This window comes from Tetrao urogallus (assembly GCF_951394365.1).
Source record: "Tetrao urogallus genome assembly, chromosome: 3".
In the NCBI taxonomy this organism is placed as follows: Eukaryota; Metazoa; Chordata; class Aves; order Galliformes; family Phasianidae; genus Tetrao; species Tetrao urogallus.
Window position 1 is genome coordinate 64,335,505 of NC_136815.1, and position 19,894 is coordinate 64,355,398.

The 19,894-nt window shown below is 37.2% G+C and overlaps 1 protein-coding gene across 3 annotated transcripts in view; it reads right to left on the reverse strand.

Moving 5' to 3' along the window:
- The window catches only part of FHOD3 (formin homology 2 domain containing 3), a gene marked incomplete at both ends in the record, with an annotated part of 355,589 nt that overhangs the window by 18,018 nt on the left and 317,677 nt on the right, over positions 1 to 19,894 (reverse strand). For all 3 annotated transcript variants that reach the window (XM_079533942.1, XM_079533941.1, XM_079533940.1), the window contains 4 exons: positions 5,002 to 5,194; positions 6,843 to 7,033; positions 18,238 to 18,399; positions 18,872 to 18,991. In XM_079533942.1, coding sequence (XP_079390068.1) covers positions 5,002 to 5,194; positions 6,843 to 7,033; positions 18,238 to 18,399; positions 18,872 to 18,991 — 666 coding nt within the window. The remainder of the gene's footprint in view (positions 1 to 5,001; positions 5,195 to 6,842; positions 7,034 to 18,237; positions 18,400 to 18,871; positions 18,992 to 19,894) is intronic.

Genomic DNA, 19,894 nt, shown 5'->3' on the forward strand with positions numbered 1-19,894 from the left:
TTAGACAATCGACTGGCTAATGTCTTTCAATTAATGCAACACAATTGTACTATAAACAGAACAGACTGTCACTGTCAGTAGAATAAGATTTCCTGTTTTTTCTTAGAGAATTTATGAACTGAAATTATTCCTAAGCCATCATATTTCTCTCTCTCCTTTGAGTCATACTGTTGCTTGCCCATTTTTCACCTTGAGGAAACAGAACTCTAAGAAGGACTCTTTTTTACAGCTCTGTTCAGAGCATGGAGGTCCTGCTTGCTTTCTCCCAGTGCAGAGGTCAGTTTCTTGGCAATTCCCTATTCTCTACACTTCAGTGCTTGCTTTAAATCCCTTTTAAGCTGTTTTGTTTTGTTTTTTTTTTCCCGACTTCCAGTTCCAATTGAATGGAGCACTAAAATTGAGTGCTCAGTAATCTTTGAATACACGTTTAAAGTTCTTCAGTAGCTGCCTGATACCAGATCCTGGGAATTACAGAGATGTAATTATCCTTTGCCAATCAGGGCTTTCTCTCTCTATGACAGCAGGCATGTATAACTATTTGGATAGTTACACAACATAAAAGGTAATAGACATGTCAAAATATTATGGTACACAGAGTGTTCTTGAATCTGGAAGTTTACAGGAAATTAGCAAATATTTTTCTTTACTGTGATGTGAAAAAAAACAAAAACAAAAAAACCCACTTAAATGGTTCCACAAGTGAAACAGTTCCTCAAGAATCTGGGCTGCCTGTTTCTGTAAGTTTCATTTAGACCTAGAAATCGGACGCATCTTTTTAACCTGTGGTTTTTATTTTGCTTCTTTAAAAGAAGCATTGCACCAATTTACTCCCCTCCTTTGTGTTACTAATACATATTTTTGACCTTATCTCCATCTCAACTATGATTTCTGTCTGAGATTGATATATTCTGTTCCAGAAACATTCATCATTAAAAGTGAAAGCCTGATTTACTTTGGCCCTCAGCTTCATTTCAGCACAATCTCCATAAGAAGATTAGCTGTGGGAGTGCTGTGCAGCATATTAACATTACTTTTTAAGGGTATGTTTTATTCAAAGCATGAGATGCCTATTTTGCTTAGGACACAGTGGCACTGACAGTAAGACAAGCAGATATTTTGCAGAGGGACCTTGGCAGGTATGTTCCCCATGCATTATGAAAAGATCCATTTGTTTTTTCCAGCCCCTGGGGAGTCGGGGGGAGGGTAGAGAGTCACACAGTAAAACAATCCGTCTGAAGAAGGCCGCTTCCCTTTTTGGCATGAATTAGAAACAGAAAGGAGAAGAACAGGAAGCAAGAACATGCTTGTGTTCTAATCCATGTGTAAACCTACCTAATAAATAAAAAGCAGGAGGAGAGCAAATTAAGCTAAAAAAACATGCAGAAAGCACTGAAGGAAAGGTGCAAGAGCAGAATACATATATTACAAAGAATGTGCTCCAGACCAAAATGAATTATCTCAAGCCAGATTTTTAAAGGGAAGTCCCAGATGCTGGCTTTCCTGCCTGTTTAGTATAGCTAGTAAGTGTTTATTTGCAACGGACTTATACTAAGGGCAATGTGTACTCCTCCCATCACTAGTTTCCAGGGCATTGCCATACTCATCCTCAAACCCCTAACCACTGCTTGACACCCAAAGCTGCTCAGGAGTTCAAGGTCCCTTTCATGTTTTCATGTCTGGAGAGCCATTTGCCCCTAGTAAATACTGACAACAGGAACGAAGTAGCAAAATCAATGAATTGAACTTTAGTTTCAGGAAGGGAATCCACTCTCATTCAGCTGTGTGCATTCTACCTTTCCTTCCAGTTTCATTTCATTATTATACATACACTGAGAAATGTTAATAAATTGGGACAATTTTGACAGATGTAATATTACCAAAAAGCAATGGAACAATATTCCTAAATACCTCCTGTACGAACAAAGTGTAAATTTTAAGAAAAAAAAGGTTGCTTGATTCTTCTGTCATCCACTACAGGATGCTGCAAGACAGTTTGTGCATATCTTCTCCCTTCCTTCTTCTCTCACTTCCCCCCCTCCCATTTTTCCTCTAGGCTAGCATTTGTATGTGGTGGATTTACCATTGAAAAATATTTCTATTACATAGCAATTTTGGAATTGAGACTCTTACGCATCATAAAAAGCAGAGCTTCATAAATTTGGGAGACAGATGCTTATATTACCTACTATTACTAAAAATCATTTAAAAGCTCAGACTTATAATTCCATTTCTTCTTTCTTTTGCTTGCTTATTATTTCTAGCATGCCTGAACTAAATGACTGCCATCACTGGCTAAAGGCAGATACAAGTGACACAGAGTAGACAATTTTTCTGTGAAACCATGACAACTTGCTATTCTCTTTTCCCCTCTCCCTGTTCTGTCTCCCTCTCCTGCAGGCACCTTTCTCTGAGATTTGAACTGACAGTGCCCAGTCTGTTTCAACTACATGTAAAGATCTCTGTGGTAAAAGGCTAAACTAAAGATGAAAATTTGCCTGTTTCTCAGCCCTATACTCTGTGAGCAGTTGCTGAAGCTGACGAAAGCTCTCCATGCATGGAGCCAGCAGACTGTCCAAGTGCCAGTACTCCTGTGCCTTCCAAGTCTGCAGGAGGCCAAGGTATGAGAGATGTGCCTTCTTGTTAAGGACTGGGATGGTTCTGGCTCACTGCTTTTCATTTTTACTGGAATACTTCTGCCTGAAAACAACGTACTATAGGGCTGGATCCTAAGGAAACTTTCAGAAGGACAGTGAGGTAAATATCAGATAATCACAGATAAATATTTAAAATTCCATGTCCCTATTCTTATTAGCACTAGTTTCTACATAGAGTTTCTTTCAAATGTCAAGATCTAAAATTTCTTCTCTGTGTTTTCTTACTAATTCAACATACTGTCAGTGCATTTCTGATATACTTTCCCTTCCCAATGCAAACATAAAGCAGTAAGAAAAACAGAAACAAAGCACAGCCAACACAATACTACAATAAGACTTGTTTTTCACCACTCTGCACACAAAAATCTTCCACACTTCCGACTCTAAAATTTGTTTTGAGGAAGATTTGACTATGAAGTTGTCAAAAAAAGCTGTAATGTCATTTAATTCTGTTTTACTAAGTATTGCAATCAAACAAATGCTTATTAAGGCCAAACCACTGGGCTATAGAAAAAGTGTTTCAGTAAGAAATAACCATATGGCTACACAAAGAGCTCCCTAAAAGAACATCTCTGTAAGGGAAATTTCAAAGAATGTTTTTTCACTCCAGCGAAGTCTTTTTCCAAGCTAAAAAGACCATTTAGTAATTATTAAATAGTGGTAAACAAAAAATGTTCCCTTTCAGTGGACCCAGACGATTTAGGTGCAATACCACCTGTCAGATGGTATTCAACTGCCAAACGGAACTTGTTCTGGGTAAAGCCTTACTGCCTCTTTTCTTACATTTTCGTCAACAGCCTTGCTCTTCATTTACCAGCTATCAACCCTCATCCTTTTTCTTGTTTTAAAGGCTATTTTCTCTCTGCCTCGTGAACCTAGCTTTTAGTGGTCTCATTTCCTTTTTTCTATCACATTTTCTGCAGGAGTAGGACTTAGAGAAACTTCTCGGTTATGCTGCAGCCAATTGTCCTCTACATACAATACAGAAACACTATGCTATACACTAAGAAAACAGGAACTCCTTTACATCTTACTACTCTTCAAATTAATAAGAAGCACTGAAGCTACCTGAGGAAAAGAAAAAAATTAATTTACTAATCTCTCTGATGAAAGCTATCTTTTATCTGCTATGGAATAGACTGGGAAAGTAGTAAAAATACTGAGAAGCAAGTGAAGAAAATTATCTAAGTTCTTCAGTGGTAGTTCTGAAAGTTTATGTGACTGTATTATACCCTACATGTATTAAAATCCCTTTCTTAACCTGAGGCTAGACCAAAAGGAAAATCTTTGGAGATAATAACACAGGTTTAACATTCCTTGTAGTTGGGGCAGATATCCAGATTTAAAGAGGATATTGCCAGGAAAGATTTAAAATAATTGTGAGTCAATGGATTAAAAATAATCTTTATTTATATCAATCTCAATGCATACACATTTTTTGACCTAAGTTGCTGGACTCATAAAACTCCAATCAGCTTAGGCCTTTTCCTGCCAAAGGCAGAGGTAGCTTCATATGCAATGAGCTACTCTCATCTAATTGAGACTCCAGATTTGGATTTTGAGACAGTTGGAAACTTTTATTAAGTACTGGCACTTCTTAAAAGTTTATTTGGATTGAGTTAAACTACATCAACTTAAAAAAAAAAAACAAAAATAAAATCAAGGGTTTTTTTAATGCTTATCATGCTGAGAAAACTACTCTTTCTAAAAATTTATTTTATCAAAATGCAAGAATACTTTCAGCAAAGCTTGCAGGGTAACATCTACTGTATATATAAATTTGTCAGGTTTTTTCAGAACCCCAATGTAGTCTGTTATAATAAAATTGTCTGGTCTGTGCTTTAAAGGTAAGAAGGAATATTTTTGAGGGGCTTATATGTATATACTCATAAAATATGTCAAATACTAAGATTAAAGGCTATATTCATCAGGGTAATCAAAGATGAGAAAAAAAATCCTTTTAAAATTCAGTTGTAATCACTTAAATGGCTACTGTGGTCCACCATACGTGATCTTTTATGCCCCCACCTAGCAGCCAAATTCTACAGTTTTCATTTGTCTTTTTGTATTCTTGGCTGATTAGGTATACATAGTTCCTGGTGTCCTCCAGAGACTCTGTGCACTGTTTTAGACACACAGAGATGCTCTTTTTGTATGCATCTGGGTTTGTTCTCATTCTATAAATTAGTACAAAGCAAAACGCATCCATTCTCAAGGACAGAAGCTCTTATTTACTGCAGAAGAATTTTCTAATAATAAAAAAAAGGTTAGAAACACTTCATATATGACATTCAATGAAAGACTGTTTTAAAAATTGATGCTTTGGGGGATGTATTTTGCCACTTACATCTGTGATCATTTTTCCTCTGGTCTTGTTTCTTTCCCTGTGGTTAGCTCGTTTCTGCTTTTGCTGCAGGACTCGCTCCCTGGTGGTGCGGTATTCCAGAGCAAATTCACTAATAATTTTGCAGAACTTATTGATGTTGACTTCACGTATCGCATAGGGAGGGTGGCCCATAAATAACAAAAACGAGTGAAACCTGAAAAAGAATGAATTTATGAATACAAAGGAGAAAAATATTTATTTATAGTTTCTAGGAAAAACAGCAGCATTTCCGAGAATTCATTTACTAATTTATTATCTTCCATAATTTCATTTGTGCTACAAAATTTTTATGAATTCTTTGCATAACATTGTTATGCTTTATAATTAAAAACATAAAAGTCTATGATAACTTCCCCCCATTCCAATTTCCCAGACTGATGCGGGAGATAAGATTTTTATGGAACTCTATCTACTTCATACGATTAATTTGGCATGTGAACAACCAACTTCACTTCAGCTATAGAAAAAAGTATTTATTAAGTTTCAATTCTATTTATTTGTATTAAGCAACTTCAAAGAGGCTGTTATGATGTTGGAGAAAGTCTAGATAAGAAGAATGAAGTTTTACAGGCTAGCAAACACATGAAGAAAAGAATTTCTGTTTCATAAAAATGTCCATAGTTATATTATCTCCCAAATACTTTACTTTGGGATATCATCAATTCACAGTTTTACCAGTTCCATGGCATTCAAAACTTTCACACTATTTACAACTTCTACTATTGTTTCTATTTTTCATGATTTACAATAGCACACTGAGTGTTTAAAAATGCATGTGAATCTCTTTAACTGAAATTATATCTCCAGTGATAAAAGTTTTCCCAACCCTAGAAAGATGCATTTTCACAAATACATTTTTGGAGAAGTATGTAGCATTCGTTGCAGCATGTAATGTAAGAACTTAGCATTTTTTTACTTGTCTAATGCGTACAGAACAGGAGAATGGTGAATCCACTTCCGTTCTGCAAGTGGGATTTCTGCTTACGTATGGCATGAAAAAAATGTCATTATGAAAACAAAAGAAGAACTGAATTAAATTCTCAATTTGTATATCCACAAATTTGGGAACATTTGGAATCCAGATCCTAATTTTGACCTAAGCAATAAGGAAATACTCCAGGAAATAGAAACTCTCTAAAAATTTCATTAATAAACTGTAGAAAAGTAGTTAAATCAACCAGATGACTCAAACTCACATAGCTTCAGGTTTATCATGGAATTATCATGTATATGTACATTGCAGAGCACTAAAGTTAGTGCCAACTCCATTGGATGAAACTAAATCCAACAAGTTCTAATGAAAAGAATTTTAAATTCCATTTTCAGTTATATAGACATAAAAGACATAGTCAAAGATCATGTAGATAGGGGTGGTGCTGATTAAAGAGTAACTCATTGCGTAGGACTCCTTTCAGCTTATAAGTATGACGTATTTGTCATTAGAACTTCAGTACTGTGGTATGGTATATTCTTGTTAACCAGAGAGTAAGCTGATTCCTCTCCAAAGTATTCAAGGAAGGACAGAAAACAAAGAAATTAGTCAAAAAGTTGCTAGTATTTGGGGGTTAGGAGTTCAAAGGCCCAATTACTGCACCTTGGGAAAAATGACTGCCTGGATCATTGTGTCTTTTGATCAGAAATACAGAAACTTCCTTGAGTGAGAATATTTCTTAAACAGTGTCACTGAGAATTTATGCACCATATACACACAGTTTAAACATTAAAATTGTATTTGTCATAATTTATAATTTTAGCTAGTTACGTATTGCCAAGATAGCATTGCCGCCAGCCTAATTCTGTACCTGTTAATTATTCTTCTATGAACAATCTTCAGAATTATGATTCTTTCTGCACAGTCCTTGAGGAACTCAGACATTTTTTGTTTTAGAGTTGGCTTCATTTCATGCTTTGCTATAGCTTTAAGGTGATCCCAAGATGCTTTGCACCGTCTTTCCATCTGAAACAAGTTTTCCTGGAGTTGTTCAAAGTCAACCTAAAAAAGAAAAAAATAAAGAATATTTAACACTTCAACAAAAATCATTTTGGTAACATATCTGGACATCTGAACAATTCCATTCATGTAAAAGAATAATATTCATTCACATTATTAATTACTGCTAAGTAATTATGAAATCATGGAATCACAGAATTGTCTACGTTGGAAGGGACACCAGCTCCTCTGCAATGAACAGCAGATCAGGGTGCTCAGCACTGGCCAGCCTGAAATCTCTCCCTCTGCTGTACTTTGTCTATACATGGAATGTTGGTATGGAAAACTGAAATAAAATACATATTCTCGTATACAAATATTTTTAATTTTGGTCTTGGAGGCCTAGCACGTGCAGAAAGTACAATAAAACACTGTGATGTATTTTTTTCCCTGCTAAAATCTTCAGAACTACATGACCCAGTAAGTTAGCAAGTTCTGTTGAGGCAACACAAAACTTTATCTCCCCTTCTGTTAATCTTTTTCTCTACTACCCATAGCTTTTCATACCATGCTTGTTGCTCACTGTATTCTCCAGCCAACACTTCATCAGTTTAGAAAGCACTTGGCTATATTCCCTTAATTGCGTGCTGACTTCTAATCAAAAAATTCAGAGGCTAGAATTTTTTTAAAGTGCTATTCAAAAGCAAGTGTTATTTAGTGATCTTAGTACTACCTTTCATCCCTTGATATACAGTGTGAATTTTTTAGCTTCTAACATGACTACATAATGTCTTTGAAAGCCCATCAACACAGTTAAAATAAACTATTGCATCCTACAGTAACGGTCATCAGGACAGAAGCCAATGCATTCCATGGAAGGTGAAAGAGAGGTTCTCCCTTACTCATCATCCAAAAAAGGGGTTCAGATCACACTGGTCTACAGAAGTCACTCAAGATGTGTTGCTAATGACTGGACAAAGAGCTTTGATTACCCAGACGCAGCAGATAAGTGTATGAACTCAACAACTTTGAAAACTACCCAGCACATTCTTAAATTCTAAGACAGGAAAAATGTATTTTATAATGCCACATCACAGTTCAGATGAACTCAAGCTATAAAACTCAGATTTAGCTGTCAGATTCCAAACACATCACTTTGAAATGTTACGATCCGGAACTCCAGTTAATTCCTTAATGCTAAATGGAAATCAGTGACAGAGACAGCTTTTAGTTCGCTGCAGAGTGAACTACAAATGACTGTGCTCAAATGGGAGTGCATTTTCCTATCTGTGCTAAAAGCTATTCATGACTGCAAAAGAAATTAGCCTTGGAAACCAGCTATTCCAATTCTGGAAAAGTCTGGATTAAAATCTTTTCAGCTGAGATAAATACTTAATAGAGATAAGTCTCAAAGTAAGTTTTCTTCTTTTTATTTTAAGTCCCAATTCCTAATATTGGTTCCAACATCACATCACACAGAATGAAGTTTTTATCTGTATGCAGCACTCACCATTGAGATCTATGTTAAGTACAGCCATAAGAAATCCATTATGATTAAAAATCTCCTGGTATTGATTGCGTTTTTTCTTGCCATGATTTACAAAGTGATGACTTTATCCTCATCACAAGGAAATAAAAACATCCTTTGATCCATTCTGCTATTCAGAAAAGCCCTGTAGGCAGAGCAGCTGTGGAGTTTTTGTTTTCTCTAGCATATCAATGTATATATGTATTATTTTTTTTTAAGTCTCTTCCAGGTCAGTATTTTCACTGTTGATGATAAACACATTGTATGCCCAGGTGGCCAAGAGGGCCAATGGCATCCTAGCCTGCATTAGAAATAGTAGGAATAGTGTGGCCAGCAGGAGCAGGGAAGTGATCATCCCCCTCTACTCGGCACTGGTGAGGCCGCACCTCGAGTACTGTGTTCAGTTTTGGGCCCCTCACTACAGAAAAGACGTTGAGGTCCTGGAGCGTGTCCAGAGAAGGGCAACGAAACTGGTGAGGGGTCTGGAGCACAGATCTTATGAGGAATGGCTGAGGGAGCTGGGATTGTTCAGTCTGGAGAAGAGGAGGCTCAGGGAGACCTCATTGCACTCTACAGCTTTCTGAAAGGAGGTTGTGATGAAGAGGGATTCAGCCTTTTCTCCCAGGCAACGAGCAGGACCTGGGGAAATGGCTGCAAGTTGTATCAGAGGAGGTTTAGGTTAGACATGAGGAAAAACTTTCTCTGAGAGAGTGGTCAGGCGCTGGAATGGCTGCCCAGGGAGGTGGTGGAGTTGCCGTCCCTGGCTGTGCTCAAGAGGCATCTGGATGAGGAGCTGTGAGATATGGTTTAGTGCTTGTAGTAGCAGTGGTGATGAGAAGATGGTTGGACTGGATGATCTTATAGGTCGTTTCCAACCTTGTGATTCTATGATTCTATGATTCTACATTGCTGCTTTCTGTAGATGATGTATCTAAGACTCAAATTCATCAATTTCATCTGAAAAATCAAGTCAGGAGGAGGTATTTCTAGATTTTTCTACTAAAAATTATCCAGTCTGGTAGGAAAAGCTTCTCAGCCCCTGCTACGCAGAAGTTTAATTCTATGAAATGATAACTTTTATTAAAAACAGATTGAGTTTTAATCTATCAAAAATCTTTGATGATCAAGCTTGTAGATCCTCAAGGGAGATCTTTGGAGAACAACAGCACGCCTGTATGAAAAAGTTCCAGCAAATTTCCTCATGCTTGACACCTGCTAACTGTCAGTGTATTCACAAGTGTGGGCAACTTCACTGGGGATCAGGGATGTCAGGTCTTGCTAAAGGATGCATCAGAATCTTCAAGCACAAATGAAAATTTTTGTGGTAATCCTAAGGAGATTAAGCAAAGAGGGTACCACTTGAGCTCCCCTGGAATAAATTCCCATGGAACACAGCTGGCTCTGCTTAAGCAGAAGTTGTAAACTCCTGGATACCATGGAATAATTTGCCTGCAAATTTCCAATGCAACTGAAGCATGCGCAAACTGTCCTGAGCACACAAGAATGTGACAAATCTTCATTTCAATCTAAAATCTTCTGGCTGCAAGCTCTCCAGAATTCAGTCACTTGCTTGTAGATAAAAGGAATACATTTCTGGAAAATTATCCACTTATGAAATCTTGAAATCTAAATTTTTCAGAGACAACCACATACTTGATTGATATTTAATGAAAAGCTATTTCACTAGAGCAAATTACGCAGATATTTCTGTGATTTTCCATAGAGTCCTGAGATAAACAGAGTTGTGACACAGAATCAAATACATTTCAATCTATCCTAGGCCTTATATGCAAAGAGGTGCGTAGAGTTTTTTCACCCGTGCAATATGCCATAAAATATCCTTTTCCTCTAATCAAGATCTAGAAGCTGCTTTCCATCACAGCACAGAGAAATACTGCTAAGTCTTCAAATCTTTCTAGAAAAAGAACCAACAATGATACTAGTACTTACCAGCCTGGTGACAAAATTTAGATGGTCAGACTGGATTGCGTATCAAAACTTTTCATAGTTTGCAGCTTTAGACTTCTACCTGCATGACATTTCAAATGCCAGCTTTCTCACTGCTGTAAAGCCAAATGCATCTCAGACAATAAAGAAGTTTTTATTGTCTTCAGAGCAGCATCAATTCAATGACTACGTGACCAATACTCTATGCACATTTGTATCATAAAACAGCAGGTAACTGCATCACTGAAAAATGTATGTAAAATGTGAATACATCTACAAAGCAACAGTTTAGCAACATTCTAAGAGGTAACTGGCTACAAAAGATGAGAGCAGTGGTCCAAACCTAGATTGGTATTTGTACACAACCTTTTAAAAGCAATCACAGTGTTCAGCAAATATCTTTACAATTTGCTTTTGTTGTCATTTTTGCCTCTATTGTTCTGCTAGGGATGTCTTCCAACAACGAAAATGTCTCAAATACCTTGTAAAAGAGACAGTGATAACTAATGATCACAGGGACATGTTTCAGATAAGGAGAAAACAAACGTGTTCTCTGTGCATCAGTCTAACATAGACAAAGAAACAGGAATAGACATATTTACTCCCACACTAACTTCCTGGTACCCCACACAGGCAGCAAGGATTGCATATTTTGTACGTTTATTTCCAACACTTTACTAAAATAATTCACACTGCATAATGGTGGAAATATTGATTTGCTAGGATTTTTTTGTTCTTTTTTTTCTTGAAGGGAAAGAATTCTTCCTTGCAGTTGGAAGATCATGCTATGATTAAGAAGGAATTCAGGTGAGTTTTGCATCATGCTGTGAACTTCAGAAGACTTTTAAACAGCAGGTGCTCAGATAACAACTGACAAGGTATCATTTTATAAATACGCTCAGCTAAATAAAAGGAAGCAGTAATCTGCAAAATGGCCATTATGGGTTTCTCTTTGGACAGCAGCATACAGATATTGTGCCCAGCTCTGAGACTTTCAGTAAGGTGGAAACACCTTTTGCTCCTCAACTCAGTACACACATATGCAAAAAGAGATTAAGGTTGCTGCTCTTACTTCCACTTGCTCATTGAGTTCAACTACAACCTAACCATACTACTCCAACAACCCTCTGCTAAATCATGTCCTTGAGCACCACCTCCAAATGGTTTTTAAATACATCCAGGGATGGTGACTCAACTACCTCCCTGGGGAGCCTATTCCAGTGCTTAACAACCCTTTCTGTAAAGAAGTGCTTCCTGAAATCCAACCTAAACTTAGCCTGGCACAACTTGAAGCTGTTTCCCCTTGTCCAGTCACCAGTGAGAAGAGACCAACCCCACTCTCACTGCAATCACCATTCAGGTACTTGAAGAGAGCAGTAAGGTCTCTCCCCAGCCTGCTTTCCCCAGACTAAATAGATCCAATTCCTCATAGGGCATATTCTCCAAGCCCTTCACAAGCCTTGTTGCCCTTCTTTGGACCTGCTCCAGCACCTCAATGTCCTTTCTCTACTAAGGTGCCCAAAACTGAACACAGTACTCGAGGTGAGGCCTCACCAATGCTGAGTATAGAAGCAGGATTACTTCCCTAGTCCTGCTCACCACACCATTCCTGATCCAAGCCAGGATGCCATCTTCTTTTTGCCTCAGGCAACAGAAACTGTGGTCTTAGGCTCTTACACAAAGTAAAAATGACTCTTCTTTCAGACGCTGAATAATGTTTATTTTCACTTATAAAACAATTTTAAAAAAAGGCAACTTTCTAAATTCTTGTGGGATATATTTGATATGTTCCTCCTTCCTGCTGACGGGTTCTTCTCCATTCACAACCACACTAGCTGAAAAATATTCAGAACTAATTGTTATTTATCTGTGAAATCTCTTGCTAAGCCCACTGCTTAGCCTTCTGAGAAGTGCTTTTGTAGACACTTGCATCAGAGCAGAGTAGCCAGAGATGTTCCATCCAAACAGGCTAGTTAATGAGATATAAGCCCTCAAGGGTCAGTCTCATACGAGAAACCACTGCCATAAGTCATTAATGGGCAACTTAACAAAAAAAAAAAAAAAAGCTATTTTTTAGTTTAAGGCACGACTGTATTTTTGCACAGTGGACAATCAGATCAAGAATAAAACCTTCCAAACCCATGCCAGCAACTCCAGCACTAATCTTAATTCCTTTCTGTCATTATTTATTGCTTGCTACCGTAGTAATGGATGACTTGGAATCAATCATAATAACAAAAAGAAATTCTATCAGGTTTCTCACTTCACTGGGTTGAGACAACAATATCACAATATATACCAACAAACAAAATGACTTCAAGTTCTCCCTCTTTTTACCTCTTTTTTCCTCCAAAAACCACCACCACCAACATCTGGCTCAGCACTTAGCTCCCTGCACATTCAGATGCCGTGAACTTTGATCCTTTAAAAGGCTCGCATTCTGTCCAACAGTATGCAGTAAATCCAACCTCATATGCTGCTTATATAAATTACATATTTTCTATTTCATGAAATGCTAGACCATGCTGGTCACCCAGGCAGGACATGTTTCAGAGAACCTTCTTGGTCTTCAGGTTGGGATGTTATTTGTCTACACATTTAGCTGTCGGCCACAAATATCTCATGGTAACATAGGAAATGGACTCATAATTTTTTGGGAGAGGAGGGGTTGTTTGAGGTGATTTTGGGAATTAAATGGGATGGTTCAAACCCTAAGCAGCTTCCTTTATACTCCTAACGGCAGCATATTCAATTCTAGGTATGCATTCCCATACACAGCCAATTGTAGTTGTTATGAGATACCAGGTTATTTTCCTTCAGCATTTCCTCATCTGGAATGTGTTCTGCACATAAGTTTCTTCTTCTAGCTAGATCTCCTCTATTATCTGGGCTAAACTTGCTGCTACTGAGAGTACATAACTGTACTAAAATCAAAGACGCCGCACTTGATTATACTGTTTCCTGCCTCCTTTATTTACCCACTTTCAGCCCTTGAAAAGGGTCAAAAACAATTTTTTCACATAACTGGTGAACCTGAGGTTTCTCCTTGAAAAGCATTTTCAAGATCACTCTAAACTATCCTACACTGTATTTTGAATACCAGTGCATAACTTGTTATTTAGCCTTGGTAATCTTGTTTACGTTTTATGTTGTTTGCTAGTACATTTATAGTTTATTGCTACAGCTTGTTTCTCTTAGTGGTAAACAAATCCAGACAGTTTCTAAGCAAAACTCGAATCTCTGCATTTTTGTTATACCCACAAAGTGCATTAAATAGTCTGACACTCTCCCAGTGACAAATATTGTCTCAAATTCACAATGAAATGGCAACTATTTTATCACAGGTATTAGAAAGATGTACAGCATCATAGTTGAAAACATTCTCTCTTCAAAGTTATAGATAGTTTCTACAGTGGAAAACAGACAAATTTGGGGTCAGACTGTTCATTCTCACATTATTACAGGGATGAGTTCTATCAGGAAACGCAAAATCTTTGTCTTTTCCTGAGATGGTTCAGTGCCAGATGAAACTCCGAGCATTTCTCCTTGCAAATATGTTGTCATTGCAGTGCAGTGACCTTTGGTGGCTTACATTCTAAACTCTGTCTTCTCCACTATTCTCACTATTTGTCTTACTGAACATCACAAGAATTAGCCAAGATCAATATCAGTGCAATTTGCACATTGTTGGTCATGTACTGTAAGTGAAGTAGATGCCAGACCTCAGAGCAAGCAAAGGATAAAGGAGTTTCTGTTCATGCATTTCTGATTCCAGGGTAAGAGACAGCATCTCACTAAAATAATTCTGGACATGCAAACACTGAAATCAACCCACTGATTAACAATTAAAGGAAAGAAGTGCTTACTGACCAGATCAATCTGTACAATACTTGCCTTTGCACTGTGCCTTAGTTCCTCAAATAATCTACAATAAACACAACTAATCTGTGTGAGATTTATTGGCAAATGGTTTATGAAAGTTCACACTGGGAGGAAGAGGAGCAATAGCAGTAAGTAATGGTGCTGGTCACTTCTTGGTATCATGGATTTACAATACCACTTGCTATCAATTCATCTGAAACACTACTGAAATAGCAGAATGCTGTCAGGTACATGTACAAAACCAAACGTTCTCTTTCAGACCAAATCCTGAAGTCTCATCAGCTACTGCAGCTCCGTCCCCCTTAGTCCGATCTGACTACAAGCAGCTAGCTGTCTCATACTGCTCTGCTCCCACCTTTGCTTCTGCTAAGCCATGCACAGAGCTGGAGTAGCTGCAGCTGGCACCATAAGGAATGACACAGCCGTAAGAAACCTTGTGCCCCCATTTCCAAGCAAGCTTCCTTCCAGAGAAAATAATATCACTTTGGGCATTTTTTTTTTAAGTAATGCAGGGAAAGCACCCTTGAGTGATAATTGCAGACAAATATTTCTGTTGAGAAAGGCAAGAGAAGTCCAACAGAAGCAGAGCTGGAAGCAGCATGAGTTTCCTGCTACAGGGGTTAAAAAACAGCCAGAAATTTGTTTTTTCATAAACCTCTAAGGCAATTCGTGATTTACCCTATGGAAGTGGCCAATGGCCAGCTTTTGGATGCACGGGGAAAATTATTCAAAGGGACCAAAGAAAAGATTAACACTAATATCCAAATTGTTCATTTAATTCCCTCCTTGCCATACTGGAAAGAAAACTGATAGAAACAACCCTGAGTTTTACTGCAGAAACCTGGGTGTTCTGCTTCTGTGTTAGGTACAACAAACTTCTGGTACAATGCCATTTAAAAACAGCAATAAAACAAATTAAATTATGTAAAAGAGAACAAATAAGCAAGTGCTCATAATCATGGGATCCTAAGCAAATTGTGGTTCCAAAGGTCCCAAATGATCTTAGGGATTTTTATACAACTATGAAGACCTAAACTTACCTTTTTTTTTTGTTCAATTTTTTTGTTACTTTTTCATGTTTCTGTTTTTTTTTTTTTTTTTTTTTTTTTTTTTTTGCCATTTTATGACTTCAGTTCTTCAGCAAAAGGCAAAGAGTCTTGTAATATCTTACAAGTCTTTTTTTTTTTTATAATAATAATAAAAAAACTTTCTGGTGAGCCATCAAGGGTTTTTTTGTTTGTTTGTTTGTTTTGTGAACTAAGACTCAGGAAATTCTCATGTGATGTGCAACTCAAGGAAAGGGGTACCTCTGTTTATCTACAGCATGGAAATTGTTCAGCCTTTGTGGTTTCTGAAAGATGTTTGTAGACAAAATGGAGGTCAAAATACAGCCTAATCCACAGTGAAATATTAGTTCTCCTTTCCTGTCAGCTTTCCTAAACCAAGACTTCGCCTAGTCTGTGAACATTCTCTTGAAGAGGGCAGCTTGGATGGCTTCCATGTCCTAACTCTTTGATTTGTGGCAGCTAAGATCAAGTGGGAATAGAACTTGTTAGAGTAATCCATCAGTGGTATAACACATGTAGGAACATCCCAAGGAGGGAGACCTTGGGCGTCACGCAGAAGGTTAAGGCTATAATTTCTCTTAATGTGATTTTGTCTGGCCTTTTCAGAATTTCATCCTCTTTGGGCAGGGCCACTAGATCAGCAAACCACAGACTGAAAGACTTTGCTCAATTTTGCATGCTCTTAGACCTAAAAATTTTTTACAAGTGACTGCATCGAGTTAAGCTTTCTTCCACTTTCTAAGGCTGAAAAACAGAAATAGAAGATCCACGTGAGAGTACCCAGTATGCGGTGGTGTGGATTTTAGAAAATGTGGTGGCAGCAATTCTCTCTTGTGGTGATTTTCATTTTAGCGATTAACTTATGTAAAAAAGTGAAATAATTTCTTAACAATGAGAAAGGACAAACAAATACACCTAAGTTTTAATATATGAAGAATCACTCAACAAAATCAACAAAAATAAAAAATCCTCAGCATGAGAAACCAGACCTAGTGAAGGCAATAAAACACAGCCTAAACATAGGCTGTAGAAGAGGAAAACCAGTAGAGGAGAGATGGAGTCCAAAGAACAAATATCTAAAGATATAAAACAAAAACCACAAATTCCCTTATGGTATCTAAAGAAAGAAAAACATGTAGGAGGTCGTGGATGACTGAGGAGGAGAGAAACTGAGGAAGACAAAAGTTAGGGGAGGGAAGGAAGATGAACTCTTTTTATCCAACTTCATTATGTAAGGAGCATGTAGGGGGAGAACCAATTCCGGTACTTGCTTTTATTTTCTGCATTTTATTTGTTAGCAGACACAAACAAACAGCAAGTATTCAATTACAGAAACAAATGTGCTGGAGGAAGATAGCTTACAAAGCAGCAAACAACCAGAAGAGAAGAATTGCTAAAGGCAATTAGAATAAAGTAATTCAGTAACTGACTAAAATGGGTATGCTTTCATTACACTTAATAACTTGGAGAATGAGAGGACAGCAGAAGTTTCACCTATCTTTTTCAAAAACAGTAAGGGAGATTCAGAAGACTGCACAGCTTCTAGCTTTATTACTGTATCAGGTAATCTGTCTGAAAGAATAAATAAAAACAGGAGAACAAAACAACATAAAAAAATCACTGTCACTAGGTATCTAATATGTTTATATAACAATAAGCAGATAAGAGCACATAAAGAAAACTGGACTTTCAAAATCTTTACAAGAAGCCTCAGGGGAGATAATTTATGGAGCACAAGGCAAGAGAACAAAAGAAAAGAACTAATTCATACATATTAATTGTCAACTGATGACAAAGATAACAGTAGGTGTCTTGTGGTTTGTGCTACAAATTTAAAAATTGTCTGGAAACAAGGAAGCATGCTGAGAGGGTAAAATCTACAGATGGCAAGAAATTACTCAGATTAGCCCTGAGTTCAAAGGGTTACAAGGGATTTAAAAGATGAGCAATCAGACTGCCTCAGCTGACCATGGTAATTACTTTGAATCGCAATGAAGTATACTTAGAAGGCACTAACTTGGAATAACTCAGTATCTGGTTGAGTTCTAAAAGCCTGATGAGCTGTCTGGATGCCCCTGAGAGCAGTGCAAAGATGACTTGTATCAGAAGGACAGCAACAGTCAAAAAACACAAATAAAATCTCAGGTAACCCACAAAAGACAGCATAGGCAGGATGGGCAAATGTAGTAAGCATGTAACATCACTAAGTACGGGCTGGAATACTGTGTTTTAACCCATCCCAAAAGGGAAGATAAAGAAAAATTGTGAAAACTGTCTCTAAAAAAAACTGTAGAAGGATTATTTGAAATGCAGGCAAGGCAGCAGACTGCTTTTATTTGGCATCGCAATGAGTAGAGTGATGACCAACCTAAATAACTCCATGATTCCATGAAATATAGAGATAAAAGAAGTTTATACTGTTCAATATAATAAAGAAAGTAAAACCTGAAGCTGGCAAATATAACAACAGGCAAAATTAGATTGTGGAATTCAATGCCACAAGTACTTTTCTAGGAGCCAAAATATGACTTGATTTTTGATGTTTAAAAAACAATTGGATAACAGATTTTTTTTCCCTCTCAAAATATTGAAACAACATGGTTTTTGAAAAATAAGTAATTCCCCCATCTGATGCACATAATGAGTATTATGATTCATGAAATAAAGATTCTCTAGGAGAGATCTACTCAAAGCTGCATGTGCTCTCCTCCCAAGTAGCTAGTATTGGCAACTGTCAGAATCAAAACACTGGACTAGATAGGAATTATTAACCAGCATTTTTATGTTGGTTATCTCAAGTTTAATCCATTAATGGGTTACATATATACACCCACCAGACATACCTTGGCTGACCTAGTGATGGCTCCAATCTCTGAATAAAGATCAGTGCTGTCTGGGAACTTTTCCACCACCATAGTGCAGACGTGGTGCAGAAGGGACTGTTTATGCACCGTGTCCTTCACTTCTGGAACCTTCTCGAGGTAGCTCAACTCAAAAGCTTTGGCCTGTATGAGGGAAAACAAGAAGAAAATAAAAATAAAAATGTTACTCTTTGCCATGCAGGTTAGTACATGAAAATGCCCAAGTAGAAGCATAGGGGAAAGAAGAATTCTACATCAGAAGAAACTTATTGCTTTTTTTTTTTGCTTTTTTTTTTTTAAACTGCTGAAGAATAGGCCTAAAATCACTCCATCTGCAGGGAAATGACTCACAACACAGTTATCACTGTTTGAATGGTGAGCATCAACACTGAACTCAAATAACTTACATGAGAGAGTGCCTAGTTTTAAATTTCTTTCAGGTTATGCAGAAAGAGACAGAGAGCACTCGTGGAACACTAGTTCCATGAACTAGAACTAGTAAATTAGTTTTCTAATTGACATTCCTTGTAAGAAATAAATACTGACTTGTAGCTGTCACTATGGCTTTGACTTCTGTTTTTTGAAGGAAAAGCTCCAGGGGAAATGTTGGACTTACATTGGTTCCATTCAGAAAGTTCCCAATGGCTAGTAGAGTAGAAAGGATAAATCCCAAAGTTTTATTGTGCTCCAGTTGGTCCATTCCTTCCTTCAGGTCTAGAAGTGGTTCTGCAACTTCCTGCCATGAGAAAAGAAACAAAAAAATAAAGGCTGCAGTTGTCTATAGTTTCTTCTATTCTTCTTAATACTATTACTTTTTAATAGTTTAGATTAATAACTGCAACAAGTTCCTGAACTGCAATCTTGCACAGTGTAAACTGGCCATGTTTGATAGCTTTCTTTCATGTTCCAGTTAATCAATCACAGCAAAGAAATACATAAAATACTTCCCCCAGTGTTGTTTACTTATGTATGCAATTAACTTTTTGTACTCAGGATTGCTCTATGACTGTTTTCCAAATAGGAGAGGCAATATTAGTAAAGGGGCTGCTGCACTTGAATTAGAGGCATGAATACTGTCCTATCCCAAATGATAAAAGAGCTTTTTATAACTATTCTCTCTAATCTTCAACAATCTCTAATCTTCAGACAAATAAACAACAGCAACAAAAAAAAGAGTTAAAACCCTGGCTGAATTGATGTTCATAGCCTGATCCTAAAGCTTTCTTCAAATAGTAGCCACCTCTGAGTTTTAGACAGCACTTTATGCTCATGCAACTTTAAATCTGGTTTAAAAAAACAAACAAACAAAAAAAAAACCACAACAAAAAGCCCACACCAAAGTAACTAAAAAAACTACTGCAAATATGAAGCTTTAAAAGTGGGTCTCATTTTCATCTTTTAACTTAATGCAGGTTCCATTCACACATGTTATCTGAGAATAGGTATGTAAACTGATAAGACTTGAAAACATAAATTCTGCTCCATTACCTCGGGAAGTGCACTACACCAGAGAGTTCAAAGGAAGACAGTGAAGGCAATTCAGATGAGTGAGTTTATGTCTATCTTTGTGTGAGGGCCAGGGCTATTTATTTTATGTGCACAGTAACAGTTCATGTTGCTCCTATCACCAAATGCAATT